At 40.9% G+C, this 23,258-nt stretch overlaps 1 protein-coding gene across 1 annotated transcript in view; it reads right to left on the bottom strand.

Annotated features, from left to right (window-relative positions):
- Positions 1–226: 226 nt before the first annotated feature.
- The window catches only part of CFAP92 (cilia and flagella associated protein 92 (putative)), a 119,599-nt gene continuing 96,567 nt past the window's right edge, over positions 227–23,258 (bottom strand). The window contains exons 12-18 of the mRNA XM_077278598.1: positions 22,874–23,159; positions 19,924–20,088; positions 17,914–18,126; positions 11,892–12,042; positions 10,399–10,598; positions 5,996–6,177; positions 227–3,464 (exon numbers count right to left, since the gene is read on the bottom strand). Of these exons, the coding sequence (XP_077134713.1) occupies positions 3,269–3,464; positions 5,996–6,177; positions 10,399–10,598; positions 11,892–12,042; positions 17,914–18,126; positions 19,924–20,088; positions 22,874–23,159 (1,393 nt within the window). The 3' untranslated portion in view covers positions 227–3,268. The remainder of the gene's footprint in view (positions 3,465–5,995; positions 6,178–10,398; positions 10,599–11,891; positions 12,043–17,913; positions 18,127–19,923; positions 20,089–22,873; positions 23,160–23,258) is intronic.

Genomic DNA, 23,258 nt, shown 5'->3' on the forward strand with positions numbered 1-23,258 from the left:
ATGGACAAAAGTCCAACTTATCTAGTAGTAGTCTAGAAGCAGGAACAAGCACTGAGAGGCATCAGATAACATTGTTGACCGGCAAGAAACCACCAGAGAAATGAGCTTAAATAGCGACACCCACTACTGATGGAATCAGGTGAAACAGGAAAGAGGATGACAGGTCCAATTCCAACAGCGGCCACCGGGGGAGCCCAGAATCCAAATTCACAACAGTTTCCCCAGCTCCGGATTCCTGCAGCGGCTGGGGAGATCTGTGTCCAGTGGAGGGGGCAGGAGCAGGGTGCCAGAGGAGGGAGGGATGCCGCATACCTGACAGCACAGCCTGGGATCCTGCAGATGCTGACTGAGTGCTCCGGCATAGGACTTGTGTGAGGTCATGAAGAGGGCGGGCTGGAGCATCACATGACTGCACATTCATGTCATCAGGTCCTGCAGACACTTTACTGAAAACAATGCAGGTTCCTCGGTTGTGATGCTCCAGCCCTTCATTACCTGTCACCACAGCGTGGCTAGCTGGCTGCAGGACCTGCACAGCCTATATGTTAGTATTAAATAAAAGTTTATTAATTACAACACATACAAATGCAATCTGCCACTAATGTGGTGAACTGTAACTCCCAGCATGTCATAGAATCTGCAGGACACGCTGGGAGTTATAGTTCTCCCATGGGACCTTAAAGCAGCACTCCATTGTTATTTTTCAGTCCTGGAGTGGTGCTTTAAATATAAGCCATGTACCCCCATTCTTATACTCACCCTCCTACGTCTCTACATAGTACTTTACAGACACCACACTGGTCCCACAGCACCATCTTCTACCCTTAGCTACCAACATAATAACATACTATATGTGGTGTTATTATATACTGTATATATGTATATAACATATATGTATGTTATTTATGTTATTAAATATTTTACCACATTTTTTGCTTCAAATATTTTTTTCCCTATTCTCCATCTGGGTGCGTCTTATAGTCTGAAAAATACGGTAGTCTTTTTAAAGTGATAATTGTAAACTTTTAGAAATAGTTTATCTGAAAGACTCGAGAGTGAGTGTTATTCTTGTTGCATAAACAAGCCCCCTTTGAAAGCCATGCCTCCTTTAAGACTGGACCTACCCACTGGCGGGGCATCTGGACATAAAGAGATCACCTATGCATTTCAAAATGGGTTCTTCCTAATATGAAGACATTAGTTGCATTCATTGTTAACTCTAAAATGATGATAATTGTAGTCAAAATTACTTATATAAGTTTCTTTCACCTAAAAAAAAACACGGACATTTCACTTTTTTTTTTTCCCCCAAACGGCAAAAATATGTCCTATTTTTATGGACTGACCTGGAATTTCTGGACGATGGCAACCCAACCTACCACTCAAATCCTGAAATCATAGAGTTGTGGAATGTTTTTTCAGAACAGTAATAAAATGACCTGTAATAGTATAAGGCTTATTCTACACATGATAGATAGTATAGGGCATAGTGTACTAGTACATTATAAACCAGCCTATCAGCCCCTGGAATAAGAATATATCTAATCTATCAATCATCCACTATAATCTTTTATTATTATATGTAACAGTCCTTTTATATGGTCAGATAATCTGAGTGACGTGTGCGTCAATGCAATGGCATACGGATTGGGCTCAGTACTCTTTATTTTACGTAGGGTAATCACCTGAAAACTATAAGGCTACGTGCACACGGCGAGCATTTGCAGCAGATTTTTCTGCAACAAAAAACAGGCAGGAAAAACGCTGCATAAAATACATGCATTGTTACATGTGTTTTTCCCATTTATTTCAATGGATAAAAAACACTGCAAAAATGCTTAAAGAATTGACATGTTGCAGATTTGAAACAACACTTCGAAGGTTTAAATCTGTAAGGAAATAATAAACAGTGTGTGCAGGAGACTTCAGAAATCTCATTCACGTCACTGGTACTGTAAAACACTGCATTGTTTCCATCATATAAATGCACAAGCTCTTATAGGGGAAGAATGATCATTCCCAGACCCGAGACAGTTTACGTATCCTTGGCCTGTTTGTTAGGCAGTCCCTGCATGTATTATGGCAATTGACTGGTAGGGGGGTGCTGGGTGTATGATCTGGTATTGATGACTGTGAGGAGCTGGCCACGGACTAAAGACTATTGGATGTAGAGTCCACAGCTTCTACAAGTTGCAAACTTTTTCCAGCAAGGACCACTGGTTACGTCTATATTATTGCTGTGTTTTATTAGTGATTTGCTTGCTCGTCAGTTCAGACTCAGGAATCAATGTTTCCATTCATTGACAGAAAGCAGAGAAAGACGTACAGGCTGGATCTTATAAATACATAAGGCCAGACAGAAGATTGCTAGAGGTAACTGTAAAGCAATCCTTCTATCAATCTCATCTGTATCTCAAGGTCTCAAGCCATTGTGCTCCCAGCAACTAGGCCCATTGTGTGGATGAGGATAGTAGACCCAGGGGAGCCATCACTACAGGGGGTCTCACGTGCTGTCCCAGGTGATGGGCTTATGGAATATTCTTCATTTTTTTAGATAAAAGCAAATGTGTAAGGGGGAAGGAGGAAAAGAAGCATCATGTTTAGTCAGGCAGTTGTTGGAGTGATGTTGAGGGGAGAGGATCTAGGCTGGAGCCATGAATGGATGGCCTATGGAGTTTTGGAGATTGGTTGCTGAATGGGCTGGATCCACCTGCTACGGCAGAGGGATTTGTTGTCTGGATTTCACAAACTTTCTTAAGGATTGTTGGACCTGGATACATGGACATCGGTTGTGGTATTTGTCGTCTGGAGGAGCCTGGACTGTGACTACAGATTATTCTGGCAAGAGATACAAAATCTAGCCTGGTATGGGGGCAGTGGGATTACCGGACCCAGGGAGGGGATCTTGTGGACTGGGGGCAATGTATTTTTACAATCTACCTGAGTTTGTTGTAAAACCATGGAGGTAAGGAAAAAAAATAGTTGCCTAGGTGATTATTACAACCCACAGCTTCAGATCTTCACAATGACCTATGCTGAGAAATCCTGGAAAACTCCATTAATACCCTGTCCACAGATTAGAGTAGAATAGACAAAGCAACAGGTTCATTTTTATGTAATAAAGTCAGCAAAATGGATTGTAGGAGTTAAATCTTGCACAGAAAAGTTCAGTAAGTTTCCACCTCGTCAATCTTCACTATAGACATAGAACACCAGGGTAAGGATCAGGTCTTCACAACACGTGACATTTTGTGTGGATGGTCTCCAGCTATTGTATATGAAGCAGAAACCCTTCGTGGCTCTGGATCTGAAGAACATTCCTGAATTCTCTCGCCATATTTGCTGCTGAATTAGATTGTACATCAGGCTGTCTTGACTTTAAGGAGATGAATGAATCTTTCTCTTCTTTACTCAAATCTTTAATTTTCCTCTTGTACATGACTGAACGTTCTTTAGAAATTGACCTGTAAGAACCAAAGAAAACACAAACTAAACATTCACTGGAAGCATTCAGAGGAGAAACGTTCCTCAGCTTTTTCAAGTGTATTAAAGAGTGAGCAATGAAAATACAACACTAAAATTGTGGACAACGAATAAGTAAAGGGTTTATCTAATTATGAACACATTTAACCCCTTCACGACTGGGCCAATTTTCATTTTTGCGTTTTCCTTTTTTTCCTCACCTTCTTTCCATGGCAATAACTTTTCAATTATTCGGTTGACGTAGACATATGTTTTTTTGGATTTTGCGGAACGAGTTGTACTTTTGAATGACACCATTCGTTTTACCACATAGTATACTGAAAAAACGGAAAAAATTCCAAGAAGAGGAGAATTTGTGAAAATAAAAGGAATTCAGATATTGTTTTATGGGACTTGTTTTTACGATGTACATTTTGTGGTACAAATGACCAGGCAATATGATTTAGCTCATCAGTACAATTACGGAGATAACAGACAGTTACAGGTTTTTTTTCTTTATAATTTTAATGTTGAAAAAAAATCAGAAGTTCACAAAAAAAATTTGGTTTTAGGTTGTGTCGCCATTTTCCGAGACCCATAATGTTTTCATTTTTCAGTCGCTGGAGCTGTATGATAGCTTAATTTTTGAAGGTCAAGATCAAGTTTTAATTGATACCATTTTGGGATAGATGTGACATTTTGATTGCTTGGTCCAGCATTCTTTATCGCATAGCAACAACTCCCAAAAAACGTAATTTTGATTTTTCTTTAGTTTACGGCGTTTAGGCCTCTTTCACACTTCCGTCTTTCTTTTTCAGTCACAATGCGTTGTTTTGTGAAAAATGCAGATCCAGCAATGACCTGTGATGACGTCGTGGTCTCATGAGACCGCGGCGTCATCGGGTGATTTCGCAATGCATTACTGGGAACGCTAGCTCACGGCAGCATCACGAGCATCGGGAAGGCCGTGGTGGACGCCGGAAGGTGAGAATATCAAGATTTTGTATAAATTTTAACATTGTATCTTTTTACTATTGATGCTGCATAGGCAGCATCAATAGTAAAAAGGTGGTCACGCTTATCAAACACTATGTTTGACAAGTGTGACCAACCTGTCAGTTTTCCAAGCGATGCTACAGATCGCGTGGAAAACGCTACGGATCAGTGAAAAAAAAGGATCCAGTGCATCCGTTTTTTACAATCTGCACAGGATCCATCTTTTCAACATTTTGACGGATTGTGACTGATTGTAAAAAACGGAAGTGTGAAAAAGGCCCTATCGTTTAATTATTTTATATTTTCATAGATCTGACTTTTCTGAATGTGGCAATACCACATACATGTGTTTTATTAATATCTTTATTTTTAATGGGGGGAAAGAGGGTGATTTTTAATTTTTTTTTTTTACTTTTCACTGTTCTTAATAGTCCCTTTAGGTGACTTGAAGCTGCGATTGTCTGATCGCTTGTGCTATATTTCACAAATTAAGGTTTTCCTTGAACCCAGGCCACAGGTTTCAGAGGAGCTCCATAATGACAAGCACCTCATACCAACTCATTGGCGGCATGTGATTACGTTACTGGTGCGCCAATTGGCGCATAGAACAAAACACCCCCATGCCAGCGAGTGATAAATTAAGCTATCAGAGTTTGACAGTGGCATTTAACAAGTTAACGATCGCGGGTGGAGCTTCACTCCATGTGACATATACCCTAAAGCATCAGATTTTTATTAGATATTCATTTAAAGAAGGACACATAGCTAACCAAATTGAAAACAAATCACTATAACTCCTCATATAGAATACTATGTGCCTGGCTCCAAATGTATTCTGCAGCAGAAAGAAGACCCCAAACATACACCCCAGACCCCAAATGTCAATAAGAATGACCTTTAGCGTGAAGAAGAACAAGGAGTTCTGGAAGTAATGTTATGGTTCTCAACATCATGTTTGTCTGGGATTACATGAAGAGACAGTAAGATTTTCGCAAACCATCATCCACAGAAGATCTGTGGTTCTCCCTCCAAGATGTTTGGAATGATCTCCCTGCTGAGTTCCTTTAAAACTGTGTGCAAGTACCTAGAAGAACTGATGCTTTGGTGCTGTTTTTCAAGGCAAAAAGCCGGTCACAGCAAATATTGATTTCAATTAGATTTCTTTTTTGTTCATTCACTTTGCATTTTGTTAATTGATAAAAATAAACTATTAACCATTCTATTTTTTAAACCATTGTTATCTTGGAGTGCTTATTCTACACCTGCCTAAAACATTTGCACAGTACTGTATGTCCTGGTAAATAAAAAGTACATATTAGATAAGATGTATAATTGCAAAATGAAGATGCCTGAGCTATCCAGGTAATCACTAATGAACTTTTATACCTTAGCAAATTGTGCAAGGATTGATCTTTAAGTCATTACCATCTCCTGGGACCACAGACACACAGAACATCTAATGGAAGCTAAACTACAATTAAAAGGTTATTGATTATCCTGTGTAAAGATCTGACATCGGACAGTGATTTGAACTCACGTGAAGTCTTTTCCTCTCAGCTTGTGGAATATCTCATGGTCCATGTTGTGGCAGGGAATTATGTTGTCGGTCCATTGCAGGCTGTGATCTTTGAGTTCTCCTGGAATAAATCCCTTGCTGTTCATCCCAATTTTGCTTCCATTCCTTCCTGACTTTGATAATACAGACAACCCTGGTATGGGCTATGAAAGATAAGAAACACATTTCAGGAGGTGTAATTATCCTTGTTATTTATTCATGCTGTGAGACAGTGAGGGGAATCACGTGCAAGGGCCGTTATGTGTCCCCCAGAACGAGCTTAGAAACATACTGATCCGGCTGGAATGCGTTGTAATCACAGCCATGGCAGTGGTTATCATGTAAAATAAAAGTAAATGTGGAATGGGTCAGGTTATTTGACCAAGTCAGTTTAGGAAAACACTGTCTTGGGCTCTTATTTTTGGAGAGACCTGTTGGATCGTAGTGGGAAGGATCTCTCCTTCCAGTCTGGGTCTTACAAAGTGATATATTATACCCAATTACCACCAAGTATAGTGAATCATATCTATCACATCAGATAAATCTTTACTATCACAATCTTTATTATAAAATTAAACACATCATGCAAATAATAAAATAATCATATAAAAACAGAGATGGTAGGGCAGTGTGATTATAGCCACAATAGTAGTAGATTATATTATACTATTATTATATTACCGTACAAACGGGTTTCCCTATGTCAGCAGTGATTCTGTAGTTTTTAAGTAGCAGGATATTACCCAGATGTAAAGAGTACAGCCTGTTATATGCAATTAAGAAACTTCACATATCAGCACAGACTCACTTATAATAGAAAAATAGTCAACAATACATCAATATTAGTCAAAACTGGATCCCTAATATGATTATTATTATATAAGGGAGTCTTATGCAAACAGTGAAAACACTTAATACATACCAAGTGCCATTATGTGGTCTAATCACACTGCCTAATACCCCTACATGCATCTCCCGTTCAGCGTCGTCCCGACGGGCTTACATTTCCATTTAGTGATTTAGGTCGGCTCTTACAAGTGGCCCATGACCACAGTTTCCATTTAAACCTGCAGTAAAGGTTTGGGTGTGTCAGTTTTGTGTTTGGATTTCACATGTAGCACAGCTGAAGGTGCTATGTCCACGTATGCCTGGCTGTGTGAAGGGAATACATACAGACCAGAGCCAGCGATGTGGGCAACTACGATAGCACCCATGAACCTTCCAGGGGACTGGACTTTATTTACTTGTCCCCGGCTGCGATCCAGAGGTGAGCAATTTCCTGTGTGCAGTCTTTGGACACTAAAGGATGTTTTAATTAACTTGCCTGGGTCACTGTCTCACTAAATTCAGTGGACGCTGCCTTACAATGCGTATAGACATTGGCACAGTAAATTGAAGGGAATGAGGTTAAATTATTAAGGCATGTAAGATAAAGATATTTTGATCCAAAACACTAAATATCTCAGCATGTGTTACCAGGTCGTACAATTAAATTTTCTTTATTACAGCTTCAAATCATCACAATAATTGAGATGAGCGGATTGATTGCAGGTCTCTGGTCCAGCGTCCAGCTCAGTGGTACCTGGCCGATAGACTAAAGCCCACGAATCTCACCTTCATTGGATTTGTCAGGGATAGCGCGGACCCATGTGTGAGACATGACCCAAATGTGACGTCGCACCAATACTGACAAAGCAAAAGCCGAGCTGGGGACACTGGATGGTAATAGAATTGCTGGCTTCACCGTCTAGCAGCCAGGTAGCTATGACCTGTACGCTAGACCAGAATCCTAAAAATTGATCCGTTGAACTCAATTCAATATCTTTTCACATCATAATTGGGGCCAGAGAGAGTGGGCACTGCGGGCAGTCCAGATTGGGACAGTTAGCCTAGATGCTGCTACTGACTATGGCATCGAAGGACTATGACAGTAAGGACCGTGGCATCTAAGGAGTTTGAAAGAGGGGTTTTATTCTGACAAGCAATAATGTTTTAGAAGATGTACTGCATATTTCAAAAACAATATATAAAGAATCGTGGATTATAGTCCAAAAAGGTCTATTTATTAAAAAATGATTCAAGTAAATATCCCCCCCACCAGAAAAAAAACAAACCAAATAAAAAAAACAATCTTTTCATTAAATACATTACAGGCTGGGCTTACCCAGGAGGGGCGTGAATATACGGCTACTTGGTTTTCCCTAGAGCTCCTGATGGTGGAGTTAGGATTGAGCTGCAGGGAGCCACTAGGTACCACTCCAAGGGCAGTCCCCGGTACTGCAGCAGCTGATCCCAAGGGTCAGGGTCACAGACACGGACTCAAAGTCATAGGCAGGACAGGAACCAGATAACCGGTAGAACAGATAGAGCTGGTTTAGATGGAACCGGGTCAGGCTCAAATAGAACAGATGTTCAGACAGTGCGGATTCTGGATCACCAGACAGAATGGACACAGGTGCTGGTTCAGACAGGGCAGATTCTGGATCACCAGACATAACGTCTGGTTCAGATAGTGCAGACACTGGAACACTAGACAGGATGGACACTATTACTGGTACAGACAGTGTGGATTCTGGTGGTATTGACAGGTTGGGTAACAGGTCCAGGTGCTGGTTCAGAACATCAGGACAGGTATGGGAACAGGAACCAGACAACGGACTAAGCAGCTTGCAGACTAACTAAACACAGATGCTGGTCTTGGCATCTCCCTACAGGGGAAGGTGCCTTAAATACTTAACATCTACCAGGTATTGTCTGGGGACACATCAGGAGAGCGCGGGCTACCCCTTTAAGAAGCAGGGAGTGTGCAAGCGCGCTGCCAGGACACTTGCGCGGCGGCGTGTGCAGTCCCTGGGACATGATGGGAGCAGCGGCGGGCAGAGTCACCGCTGTGCAGCCGTGGCAGTGAGTCTGTTGGTATCCCATGTAGGGACGCCAGCGTTGGTGTGACAGAAATGTTATTGTTTAAACATAGTAAAAAAAATACATAACAGCCTGAAAAAAGAGATACCATATGTGGCATATGGCAAGAAAAAAATGCAAAAACAAAACAAAAACTAATTCCAAAATTGCGGTTTTTTTCTCCAAATCTCCCATGCAAAAAATATAATAAAAATCAAACAATAAATTATTTGTTCCTCAAAAGAATGTAAAAAATGTAAGACCAATTGCATATAAAAAAACAACTACTTGATGGAAATATACGGTAACAAAATTATAGATCTAGAAAAATGCACCCCCACTCTAATTATTTTTCCTATAAAACATACGGTAATTAAATTCAGAAAAAAGTACTGAAACCTAAAAAAATATATAAATTCGGTATCAGTGTAACTTCCCCGATTCAAGGAATAAAAATGTTTTATACCGCATAGATCGATAAACATAGAAGAGTAAACATCCCCTGACAATTAACAAGTTGCCATAAAAATGGTAGAACTGCATGCACATGAGGTTGTATGCAAGTGTATACGTGCAAAAGGCATATTATGATCAGACACGATAAAAAAACTGCAGGCAGAACAGAAAAATAAATGAGATCTAAATAAATACAACTGATGCCAGAGCACAGAATAATAGCGACCAAAGACAAAGGCAAGGCTCCTCCAAAACCCAAAGCGCGTTTTGCGGAGATGCTTTGTCAGGGCATGCTATACCTTGAAAAAGCAATTCTACGAAACGCTCAGATTTTGGAAGCATTATATTTAGTAGCTATTTTCTACACTCTGGCATTCATTCGTTTATATCTAACTTATTTGAAGTTCTGCATGCAACTTTTACCAATTAATATTTCTGTAACCATGATTTGAATGTTTACAAGGAAGCACAGGAGTCAGATAGGGCAAGTAATGGTCTCTAGAACATGCATATAGGATAAAAAGAGGACAAACTCCAAAATTTGAGAGTCAAGAAATGTGACAATTTCAAGGAGATTTCCATAACTTTTATAGCGTGATGACCTATCTTCGGAATAGATCATCAATAGTAAATTGGTTTGGGTCTGTACCACGGCATCCCCATCTATCAGCAGTTACTTACGGCAGCCACAGAATACTGAACCAGCGTCCTGCAAATCAATTTGTTCAACTCTATCAGCTACCCTATCATTTAGAAAAAAAGTCACATAAAAGTCACACGACAGTCATTACTGTGACAATTAGACAACCAAACGTTGCTATGTAGCCCTACCCTAAACTCCAATAATTTCCACAAGCTTTATGGAATCTGACTCATTTATCTAAGCCTTATATGTATATTAACAATAAAACCCTTTGAAGAAGTTGGTGACTTTTCACATCTTATGGAATAACTTGACATCAGTTATTGCATATCAGAAGGTTTAATGTAAGTGTGACTTTTTTTTACAATGGACAAGTATCTCCCACCTTTAGGGCAAGGCCAGCTTTCCGCAGAGACAATTTGGCTCCTTGATCTTTTAGCAAGCCTTCTAGCTTGCTCTGCTGGTTACTTGCATGAGGTCCATGGGCAGTCAGCTCTGTCTGAAGCAAACATCGGTGAAATCTCATTTTTTGCCGATTATCTGCAGACTGCACCGTTACTATAGGTTCCTCCTGTGAAGTATCATCTATGAGAGAGACCATGTTAGAGAAAACATGTAACGTTATGTACATATATATTCATTGAGCAGCTTTTTCTAACAGTACTTCCCAGTGAAGTGCAATCCTGCATTGTACGGCCATGCTCCTTTGTAATACATGAAATAGGGCACCAAAAAGTATTAGGATTAAAAAATGCTATACAGGTAGTTCCCAGGTTACTAACTAGATAAGGACTGTAGGTTTGTCAGTAGCCTAAATTTGTATGAAAGTTTGGAGCAGGGCCAGGAAAAGAAAAAATACAAGACTCTCAGGCCACCCCCATTGCTTGTTTCACCCCATCTGGTCCTCTTCTTTCCGTCATAGTGTGCCGCATCCCTGGTCTCTTCACTATAGGCCAGGAAGTCCATGCCTCTGAAGTCACTGTACATCATAAGTCAACGCCGAGACTTTATGATGTGCAGTGACTTATGGGGCATCGACATAGCCAGAAGTTCTGGCCTATAGTTAAGAGGCTAGGGATTCGGCGCATGGCTCTGGAAAGAAGTGGACTGGACGGTGGAGAGCAGGGTGGCCGGAAAGATGATTATTATTTTTTTGTTACCAATACTAACCTCATCTCTTACCTTTGTTGCCTCCTCAATGCCCACCATCTGGTCCTTTTCTTTCCGCCGTCACATGACCTATCTTCGGCTTCTTCAATGTAGGCCAGGACTTACAGCTGCACTCAGGCTTCAGATATCACTTGGCGTCATAAGGTCACAAAGCACGTCTTGACGTCACGACCTTACAACACGCAGTGATCTCTGAAACTTGGACATCGCTAGAAGTTCTGGCCTATAGAGACGAGCCTGGAGATATGGCGTATAATGACGGAAAGAAGAAAAGTCGAAGGCAAGCGGTGAGCACCAGGGCGGCCAGAGAGGTAAGCGCAGAGGTATTACCGGTAGGTTTTTTTTTCTGAACATCTGAGTTTTGCATCTATAAGTTGTATGTAAATGGAAGGTTTGTAAGTCGCGGTCGTTCTGCCTGTAGTGCCAAGTCTCAATATTCACCCTGCCAGTCTGAGGCCGTGCCTTCTCTATTATGTCTCTAGTTTGTGGACTTTTTCACCTGCAGTCATTTCACAGCCTCTTAGATTCCATTAATTTGCACACTAGATGTATTTTGGGCTTAATTTTACAGGGTGCTGTTAATTACATAAAAGACGCAATAAGGCATGCTAATTATATCAGTCCAGTGGGAACATAACTCCGCTTATATTTATAATCAGTTGAACATGTAATTAGGAAATATAACCAAAAAATAAATTCGAAATTCACCTGTATGGACAATTACAGGGGCAGACAGAGACCCCCTCTCAGAGGGTTTCTTATACAAGTCAAAGTCAATGTGGCGCTCGGCCCAACTCCAGCGCTCCCGGGAAAGTGTGGGCTGGAGGGTGTTTGCGTGCAGAACATTTTCTTTCCAGGCCTGCAATACAAGACATACATAGGTATTTACTTTATCAGCCTGACCTTTCAGAGAGCGAGATGGGGAGCTGACACCTTACATTAAAAACTAATTAAAAATATACAAGGACTATTTGGCTGTCAACGCTGACCTTTCTGTTTTAATGGGTTTTTAGGAAAATAACTTTTTATTGTTTTCAACTGTACCTGCAGCGCATGCCATAAACATACACAAATGTAATAATTTTCCTGTTGTGATTCATCCCTTAGGCAATACAAAACAAGACATTAAAGTCCTTATTACATACATATCACACAAAGACTGCTGCAAAATTGCACGTTTGTTTGTAGCTGTACCATAAATCATTTACCTGGTACATCGGTCTACTAATTGGAAGCCTATTAAACAGTATGCTACAGGGACAGCAAGTACGTTTTTATGGCGAGTCTTGAGGACTTAAATATACCAATTGCCTCTTCAGCGAGAAGGAAGACGTGAACTCTAGTGCCATCTACTGGAAGTAGCAATCCAAAAATGAATGTTGACCAATTAACGAGCCTGGCCACTTGACTTAGGATAAAAGCCAAATCAGAATCTCTATCTACAGACACGTTACCACATAAACCCCAGTCAGAGGCCTCTCATACAACCAAACCAGATCTATTAATTTGCATTGAGGAGGGGCAACACCCCAAAACACTTATCTGCAAATATAGCATCAGGTTTGGCTTTTATCCCAAGTCATGTGGCAAGGCTTGTTAAAGGGCCGATACTGACTTTTAACATTGCTACTTCCTGTAGGTTGCACTACAGTTCTAGTCATCGTCCTTTCTGAATAAGCAATTTGCATATTTAATTTCCCAGAGGAGCATTGCATGCTCCATAAGTCTCCTTACCTTGGCATGTCACTCTCCACACACATGTACATCTTAGATTTATACATGCCCTTGAGAAACACCAAGAAATGGGCAATATTAAGGACCACAGAAAAAGTGGAAACTTAGTGCAGCAGATGAAACGTACACCATGCTTACTTCTCTTCAAAATCAGACAATGTCCAGCAGTGTGATCAGTTCAGAACTGGCAGCACCCAGTGGGACCCAGACATCTACTGTTTGGGGAAATTTTGGCCAGAAGTGATCTTCATGGAAGAATTGCGCTAAAAAAATCTTCAACATGGAGACAAGGCCAAGTGACTAAACACTACATAAAAACATCGGAACTGGGGTGCAGAAAAATGGCAGCCGGTGCAAAGGACTGATGAAGCAAAATGTGAAATATTTGGCAATAACAGAAATCAGTTAGCGCATGTAAGGCAGGGGAGTGGAACAATAATGGTTGTCTGCAGGCAACAGTGAAGCATGGTGGAGGTTCCTGCATATTTAGAAATGAGTTTCAGCAAAATAAGTTGGAGATTTGGTCAAGATTAATGGTTTTCTCAATGCTGAGAAATACAGGCAGATACTTAAAGGGACTCTGTCACCTGAATTTGGAGGGAACAATCTTTAGCCATAGGGGCGGGGTTTTCGGGTGTTTGATTCACCCTTTCCTTACCCGCTGGCTGCATGCTGGCTGCAATATGGGATTGAAGTTCATTCTCTGTCCTCCATAGTACACGCCTGCGCAGGGCCGCGCTTAGTAACCCGATATTTACCCTGGTTACCATTGTAAAAGTAAAAAAAAAAACACTACATACTCACCCTCTGATGTCTGTCACGTCCCCCGGGGCCCGCGCTGCTGCTCAGAGCTTCCTGCACTGTGTCAGTGCCGGCCGGAAAGCAAAGCACAGCGGTGACGTCACTGCTGTGCTCTGCCGGCCCTGACACAGTGCAGGGAAGCGGACGCCGGGGGACGCGACAGGCACCGAAATGTAAGTATGTACTGTTTGTTTTTTTTTTACATTTACACTGGTAACCAGGGTAAACATCGGGTTACTAAGCGCGGCCCTGCGCTTAGTAACCCGATGTTTACCCTGGTTACCCGGGGACTTCGGCATCGTTGGTCGCTGGAGAGCTGTCTGTGTGACAGCTCTCCAGCGACCACACAGCGACGCTGCAGCGATCGGCATCGTTGTCGATATCGCTGCAGCGTCGCTTAATGTGACGATACCTTAAATCTACAGATGATCTGTGGTTAGTTCTTCATGATGTTTCCAACAATCTCCCTACCGTGCTCCTTCAAAAACTGTGTGAGATGTGTATCTAGAAAAATTGATGCTTTGATGCTGTTTTGAAGGCAAAGATCACACAGAATATTGATTTGATTTAGATTCCTGTTTTGTTCATTCACTTTGCATTTTGTTAATTGATAAAAGTAAACAATTAAGGCTATGTGCACACGTTCAGGATTTTTTGCATTTTTTTTTTGCCGTTTTCTGCGGGAAAAAACGCTAAAAAACCGCTTACATTAAGCATCCCATCATTTCAATGCATTCCGCAATTTTTGTGCACATGCTGCGTTTTTTTCCGCAAAAAAAGCATCGCAGAAAAAAAATGCAGCATGTTTATTAATTTTGCAGATTTTTTGCAGCTATATTATTGCATTGGGAAGCTCAAAAAAACGTGAAAATTCCGCAAAAAAACCCGCACAAAACACGCGATAAAAACACACAAAAAAACCGCAAGAGGATTTCCTGCAGAAAAAGTCCGGTTTTGTTCAGGAAAATTCTGCAGACATTCCTGAACGTGTGCACATAGCCTAACACTTCTATTTTTAAAGCATTTTAACTTTGTGGCATTTTTCCCCTACCTGCCTAAAACTTTTGCACAGAACTGAGATTGACTAAACATTGATAAATATCATACCACTTTCACTGTGATGCTGCTGCAAACTATTACACAACTGTTCCAAGCCAGAATATGGCAATAACCACTCGACTAAGGAAATAGAAATGAAAGTCCTTCATTACTTTAGGACATGAAGATCAGTCAATCTGAAAAAGTCTTGAAGGTAATCTCAAGTGCAATCATGAAAACCATCAATTGCAATTATTTAACTGGTTATTATGAGGACTGTAACAGGAAAGGGGAACAAAGAATTACGTCTGCTGCAGAGATTAAGTTCATCAGAATTACCAACCTAGGAAAATGCAAATTGACAGCACCTCAGATAACGGCCCTCAAAAATCATGGACAGACATGAAGTTAGCAGACACATATCAACATCAACAGAAGAGAAAGCTAAAAGCAGGCCTCCATGGTCGAATTGCTGCAAATAAGACTTCTGTGGACCAAACAATCATTCTTCCAGATGCGCCAAACATCTGCAGTCCAATCCCTGTACTTCTTCCCAAGTTATTTTGTATGATGAAGACCCCTTCAGACTGACATCTGAATGAAGGATTGTCCAGAGAAGAAAAGGTGAATGCTACCATGAGTCCTGTGTCATGTCAGCAGTGAAGCCTCCGGAAAACATTATGTTTGGGATTGCTTTTCATCCGCAGAGTGGGCAGACTCACAAGTTTTTCCTAGGAACACTGCCATGAATAAAGAATGGGATCTGAACATCCTCCAAAAGCAACTTCTTTAAATCTAAACAATTTGGTGATGAACAATGCATTTTCCAGCATGATGGAGACCGTGTCACAAGATAAAAGAAATAACTATGTTCAACAACATTTTGGCTCCTTGGCCAGGATACTCCCCAGAACTCAATCCCATTCAAAGCCTATGACCAATCCTCAAAAAGTGGGTGGACAAACAGAAACACAGAAACTGTGATGCACTAATTAGGTAAGAATGTGTTGCCATCAATGAATATGTGGCCCAGGAGCTCATATTCAGTGGCCAGGGCAAAGGGCACAAGACTTGAAAAATAAGGATTAACACTGTAAATATTGAGTCTTTGCATAAACTTGATGTATTTGTCAATAATAGCTCACAAAATTACAAAATACTTATAATTCTTCTTTAGTAAATAGAAAATGTAGCTTAATGCCGGTTTAATAGGTCCATACGTGTCGGTTGAAATCCGATTTGCTCAGTGACATTTATGAATATATTCAGGCTCTATTTTAGTAATCGATTGACAATGCAAAAGGCGAAATATGCATTGGGGAGCGGCCATCAATCTAGACATACTAGTGTATTAATTGTTTAATGTGTTATTCACTATGCATTAGCAAACTATATTACCTCTGCTATTGCTCAAAATATTAGTATCTTTTAACTGACCAAGTAAAAAATATAACTTTTTGGGGCATTTTCAGTATTGGTGGGTACTTGCAAATTTTTGTGTTCGCTACGATCATGCTTTATATTAAAGTCCTTATATCTGTGGTGTATTACTTTTTAAACCCCCATCCTGACAGTGATTTTTTTGTTTTTGCCTTTCGTTTTTTCTTCTCCTTTTTCAAAGAGCCATCATTTTTTTATTTTTCTGTCGACACAGCCGTACAGTGTTTTGCTTTTTTGTGAGATGATTTGTATTTTTGAATGACACCATCGGTTTCATCATGTGAAGCACCTGAAAGCGGGAAAAAAATCCAATCCCAGGGCGTTGAAATTTGGAAAAATCTTAAATTCAATTTCATTTTATTTCTTTATTTTTAATTGGGAATAAATATATATATATACTGTATTTAAAAAAGTTAAAAAAAATTACTGTATTTTTTAGTCCCTTTAGGGACTGTTATGTATAGCAAAAATCACAATATCCTAAGAATGCCAGCCGTGGGCCGGCTTTTGCAGGAGTACAATAATCATAGACAGAGAGGTCTTCAGTAGGCTCCTGGATGTCATGACATCCTATTGGCTCTCCACGATTGCAATGCGGAGGCACTGATGGGCAGTAACAACAGCGCTTGTCCAGGTTGCGAGCTGTAAATGTCACGTCACAGAATGTCAAAGCATTCAACAGGTTAGCAACTGCGGGGTGAACTCCAACCGCAGCTGTTAGAGGCAGATGATTACTGAATAACTGTTATGATCTGGTGGCCTAGGAGCAGCATTAGACGTACTCTGGAGAAGGTGGTACCTGTACTGACCGCAGACCCTGAACTTAACACCGCAACTAGAAGTAGCCGTGGAATGTACCTAGCGCTCCCTAGACATCTCGACACAGCCGGAGGACTAATTAACCCTATAGATAGAAAAGGGAAAACTATCTCGTCTCAGAGAAAATCCCCAAAGGATAGACAGCCCCCCACAAATATTGACTGTGAGAGGAGAGGAAAAAACATACACAGGCTGAAAACAAAATTTAGCAAAGGAGGCCAATCTAGCTAAATAGGAAAGATAGGACAGATAACTATGCGGTCAGTATTAAAATACTAGGAAATATCCACCACAGAAAACACAAAAACTCCCCATCTAACTAAAGACATGGAGGATATATCTGCCTCTCCAGAGATTCCAGCTTGGCTGCATAAATCCTTACACAGAATAAGCTGGACAAGAAAAAACAAGAAATGCACTGAACAATAAGGCCCACAAAATGTGGGCTGCAAAAACAAGCAGGACTTATCTTGTTGAAAAGAACAGCAAGCAGGAGAGACCAGGAAGGGATGTGAATCCTCCAGAAACAATGGACAACTGGCACTGACTAAAGGGTGAAGCCAGACTAAATAGCCCAGTCCAAAGTGGACACACCTGATGACAGCTGTGAAGGACAGACAGCAGCGCTACCACTTGTAACCACCGGAGGGAGCCCAAGAACATAATTCACAACAATAACACAGCCATCATCTGCCACCAGTTTCTGACCCCGCATCAAAGTCAATGAACAGACGTACCAATACATCAGATGTCGGTAAAAGGTTACTGAATTCTATAAAAATAATGTTTCTAATAAAATTCACTCTGAATAAGTGTTGGACATCTTCTAAAGGCAATATAATGTTACCAAGAGGACGGCATTAGCTCAACCATGTGAATATTTTATTATATTGTATACCTTGGATAGTTCCAGGATCCGAGCATCATCTGGCTTTTTTGAGTGCTGGTTGCTTTCAATGCTACTTATAAATCCTGGATACAGGAAACCGCCCGGTGTCATCCATTCTTCTCTAGACTTTGCTCCTCTTTTTTTCAGCTCCTCTATAGCACATACTGGACTCACAGTAGCTGACTGGTAATCTAGACAGTATGAGTATCTCTGGTTTGGTTCCTGCAAGAAAAATAATTAATCTGAAAATAAAATACATTTTGAGAGTATGAAATTCTAGTGTAAAGGTACCTTCACACGAAACGACATTATAACGATATCGCTAGCAATCCGTGACGTTGCAGCGTCCTCGCTAGCGATATCGTTTCGTTTGACACGCAGCAGCGATCAGGATCCTGCTGTGATGTCGCTGGTCGCTGAATAAAGTCCAGAACTTTATTTGGTCGTCCGATCGCTGTGTATCGTTGTGTTTGAAAGCAAAAGCAACGATACCAGCGATATTTTACACTGGTAACCAGGGTAAACATCGGGTTACTAAGCGCAGGGCCGCGCTTAGTTACCCGATGTTTACCCTGGTTACTAGCGTAAAATGTAAAAAAAACAAACAGCACATACTCACATTGCGTCCCCTGCAGTCTGCTTCCTCCTCTGACTCAGCGCCGCAAAGTGAAAGTGAAAGCAGCACAGCGGTGACGTCACCGCTCTGCTCTCACTGTACGGCGCTCAGTCAGTCAGGAAGTGGACGCAGGGGGACGTGAATGTAAGTATGTGCTGTTTGTTTTTTTTAGATTTTACGCTGGTAACCAGGGTAAACATCGGGTTACTAAGCGCGGCCCTGCGCTTAGTTACCCGATGTTTACCCTGGTTACCAGGGGACCTCGGCATAGTTGATCGCTGGAGAGCGGTCTGTGTGACAGCTCTCCAGCGACCAAACAGCGACGCTGCAGCGATCGACATCGTTGTCGCTATCGCTGCAGCGTCGCTTCGTGTGAAGGTACCTTAAGTTTAATGACTGTGAAGTCACACGTTATTTGGACACTCATTGATAAGCTAGTCCTGGTGGACTTGACTTTCTCTGAATAGCCACCAAGTAATACTACTGCTGATTGCAGCCCTGGTCTTTGTGAGAACTTGTGTCTGATATCTATCACTTGAACTGATTGTCATTAAGATAATCCCTGCCTACATGAAGCCACCTGGGTCATCTGCTATCGGCCAGTGCAGAGGATTGCTAACAGAGTTCTGTCACCCTAGCAGAGCAGTCCTGGTCCATACACTACATGGTCAGCCATACATTTTTTTTCTGCAGCCAAAACGTGCTGTCTTGGCAAGAAAATCCTGCATTTAACATACCCACTTTTCAGCATTTTCGTGGCTTTTATTAAACATTTGTTCCAGGTTTTATTTAATTTTTATGGGTGAAAAACCACTGATTGACAATGAAGGATTGACAAGCAGCAGATTTACAAAACACAGCAGTTTTCCAATTCAGGAAAAAAAAATAAAACAAGCATGTGCATGAGTAAATATTTAACATACCTAAAGGTTTTAATATATCCCGTATGCAAAAAAAATAGATCAAAGGGGTTTTCCATACTTTATAACTTACTGGCAGTGGGCCCAGTGTGGGGTAAGAAAAACAAAATCTTATAGTCACCTACCATACCAGCGCTGCTCCTTCACACTCACAACAGAATGTGAAGGCTACAGCTGATCAGAGGCTGCTGATTGGCTGCATTGATCATGTGAGATGCTGCTGATTGGCTGCAGTGATCATGTGAGACACTGCTGATTGGCTGCAGTGATCATGTGAGACCTCCTCTGGGTGTGGATACTCTGAGACCGGCTGGGGACACAATAGTGAGTGGGGAGGACAGGCGACAGTCCGGGAGGTGAGTAAAGGATTATTTTTTTTCTTACCCCAACCAGAGCCCATTGACAATAACTTCTAAACCAGGGAAACCCATTTTAATGTTGTTCTACAAATATAGAGATTCTTTCATGTTAGGGTTAACTAACCTCAGCCATTTTCTGTCTTAAAATCTTTAGTGCCAGCTCTGTAGAGTTGAGTGTTTGTGAGCTGTAATTGTGCACAGGCATCCCGTCTACAGGAACGATCTCCACATACTCCACTGTAGGTTTTTTCAATTGTCTGCTCATCTGCCAAACATGGTCAATGTTTGTCTGTAGGAAAGAGAGGACATTTTATACCCTACTCCATTAAAAGGAATCCTGGCCAAGAACAGTGATAGAGAGGGCTAAAAGCAATTTGATCAATAGTAAGGTTAGGCAATATTCACATTGGTATTGGAGGCTTTATTCAGATTAAATTATAAACTGCTCAAAAAAATTAAGGGGACGCTCACAACATAACCCTAAGTCAATTTAACATGTTTCTCATGTTTCTCAGACTGGAATCCAGTTCCGAACCTCTGGGACATTGTGTATGGGTCCAGCCTGAGCTGCCGAGTAGAACCAAAAACGGAGAGCTCTGATTCAAGTCTAGGAGGAGCTCTTCCAGGATAACAACATCTCATCATGTGCATTCATAGACGTTGTATAGAGTGCACCTATATAGGCACATGATGGCCATATACACTATTGAGTCAGTTTATGAGTTGCAGTGATGAAATTTATAGAGATTGGATAAGCCAGTGATTCTAGGCTTTACTTTCATTTTCATGGTGATTTGGGATCCAGCCCACAATTGGTTGATTTTGGTTTCTACTGAAAGTTGATACATTATTTTGTTCCCAATATATTACATGATTTATATCAGCAAAGATTTCCAACTTGAACGAATGGTTCTTGAGATCTGATGTGGTGATTTATGTGTTCTCTTAATTATTTTCAGTGGTGTTTGTCAAAATGAGGTTCCCCTTGGTGGAAACTATTGCATGCCAATGGGATCCATAGTGGTGACCGTAACCTGTTCTAACTTTAGGCCATAATAATATATTTATTATGGAGACCATGATGCATACAGTGGTGAAAATAAGTATTTTATACACTGCCAATTTTGCAAGTTTTCCCCCCTAATCTAAAAAAAAATACAGACAATCACATTGCATGATTTTTACATACGGTAATTAATTTGCATTTTATTGCATGTAATAAGTATTTGATACAATAGAAATAAATAAATTAATATTTGATACAGAAACTTTTGTTTGTAATTACAGAGGTCAGACATTTCCTGTAGTTCTTGACCAAGTTTGCAGACACTTGCAGCAGGGATTTTGGCCCACTCCTCCATACAGATCTTCTCCAGATCTTTCAGTTTTTGGGGCTCTTGCTGGGCAGCATTGAGTTTCGGCTCCCTCCAAAAAGATTTTCTACTGGGTTCAGGCAGGAGACTGGCTAGGCCTCTCCAGGACCTTCAAATGCTTCTTGCAGAGCCACTCCTTGTTGCCCTGGCTGTGTGTTTCAGGTCATTATCATGTTGGAAGACCCAACCACAACCCATTTTCAATACTCTTACTAAAGCAAGGAGGTCTTGGCAAAAATCTTGCGATACATGACCCCATCCATCCTCCCTTCAATATGGTGCAGTTGTCCTGTTCCCTTTGCAGAAAAGCACCTCCAAAGTATGATGTTTTCCCCACCATGCTTCACGGTTTGGACGGTGTTCTTGGGGTCGTAATCATCCTTCTTCTTCCAAACACATTTTTTGGAGTTGATACCAAAAAATTCTATTTTGGTCTCATCTGACCACATGACCTTCTCCCGTGTCTCTTCTTATTTATCCAGATGGTCATTGATGAACTTCAAACGAGTCTGGACAGGTGTTGGCGTGAGCAGGGGGACCTTGCATGCCCTGCAGGATTTTAATCTATGACGGCATAGTGTGTTACTAACAGTAATGTTTGAGACTGTGGTCCCAGCTCTCTTCAGGTCATAGACCAGGTCCTCTCTCATGTAGTTCTGGACTGATTCCTGATCGTTTCTCAGATTCATCCTTACCACATGAGGAAAGATCTTGAATGGAGTCCCAGACCACGGAAAATTGATAGTCATCTTGTGTTTCTTCTACTTTCTAATAATTGTTTCAACAGTTGTTGCCTTCTCACCAGACTGCTTCCCGTTTGTCCTGGAGCCCATCCCAGCCTTGTGCAGGTCTACAATTTAGTCCCTAGTGCCCTTAGACAGATCTTTGGTCTTGGCCATGGTGGAGAGGTTGAATTGTGATTGATTGAGTGTGTGGACAGGTGTCTTTTATACAAGTAACTAGCTCAAACAGGTGCAATTAATACAGGTAATGAGTGGAGCGTAGAAGGGCTTCGTAAAGAAAAACTAACAGGTCTGTGAGAGCCAGAATTTTTGCTGGTTAGCAGGTGATCAAATACTTATTTCATAAAAATCATACAATATAATTTTCTGTTTTTATTTTAAGATTCTGTCTCTCACAGTTGAAGTGAACCTACGAAAAAAATTACAGTCCTGTCCATTCTTTGTAGGTGGGAAAACTTGCAGTGTATAAAATACTTATTTTCCCCACTGTATGTTCTATTGTCATAGTTTATCTTAGGCCAATTTTGTGAAAAAAGACTGAGTAACCCCCAAAATGATAGCATGATGTAAAATCATCATCTTTACTAACATTTTGGAAAGTCAGAGATGGACACTTAAGTGATGGGTTGTCTTTAAACATCTTCTGATACATTATCGGGTCTCTAGCCTTCGTCTTCATGATAAGTCTCTTCATTTTCATCCCAAGAGATCTTCAAATGTTACTTTTTTTGCATTATAATAAGCTATTGGACTGAAAAGGGCCCATATATTGTTTTTGCACAGATGCCTTCTTCTGTCTATATCGGCTCCTGCATTAAACCTATACCCGCTTTGATATATAATAACTTTAGAGAGTCCTACACAACTTTGCTAAAGCAACAAGAGGAAGAAAAATGGTTGGAATGTAGAAAGTTCAGGAATTCTAAATGTCAAACGCTAGTAGAGTCTGTGCACTTACCTGGATGTGGTCCTTGGTCTGGCAATTCTCAATCTCCTGTTTCAACTGAATGTATGGTTCATTAAAATTATCTAAGGGTACATGCAAATGACTTCGAAACATTTTGTCCTCTTTCTCAGAAATAACCAACTTTTTGCTGACTGTATTTTCTTTATCTGCAAACAAATCTCCCGGTTTAAGTGGAACTCCAAATTCTCGACTGAGAAGGTGAATCATTTCTCCTGAAGGTAGGAGGTCGCTCTGAATGACATCTCGCAACTTTTTGGCACGGCAGACATAATCTAACCTTAAAAAATACAACAACACTAACAATTTGGAGAGACAAAAAATTGCAGTAAATTCAGATTGCATGTGGTATAGTTTATTCAGTAACCGTCAGCTACAA

The sequence above is a fragment of the Ranitomeya variabilis genome, chromosome 8 (assembly GCF_051348905.1).
Source record: "Ranitomeya variabilis isolate aRanVar5 chromosome 8, aRanVar5.hap1, whole genome shotgun sequence".
Taxonomy (NCBI): Eukaryota; Metazoa; Chordata; class Amphibia; order Anura; family Dendrobatidae; genus Ranitomeya; species Ranitomeya variabilis.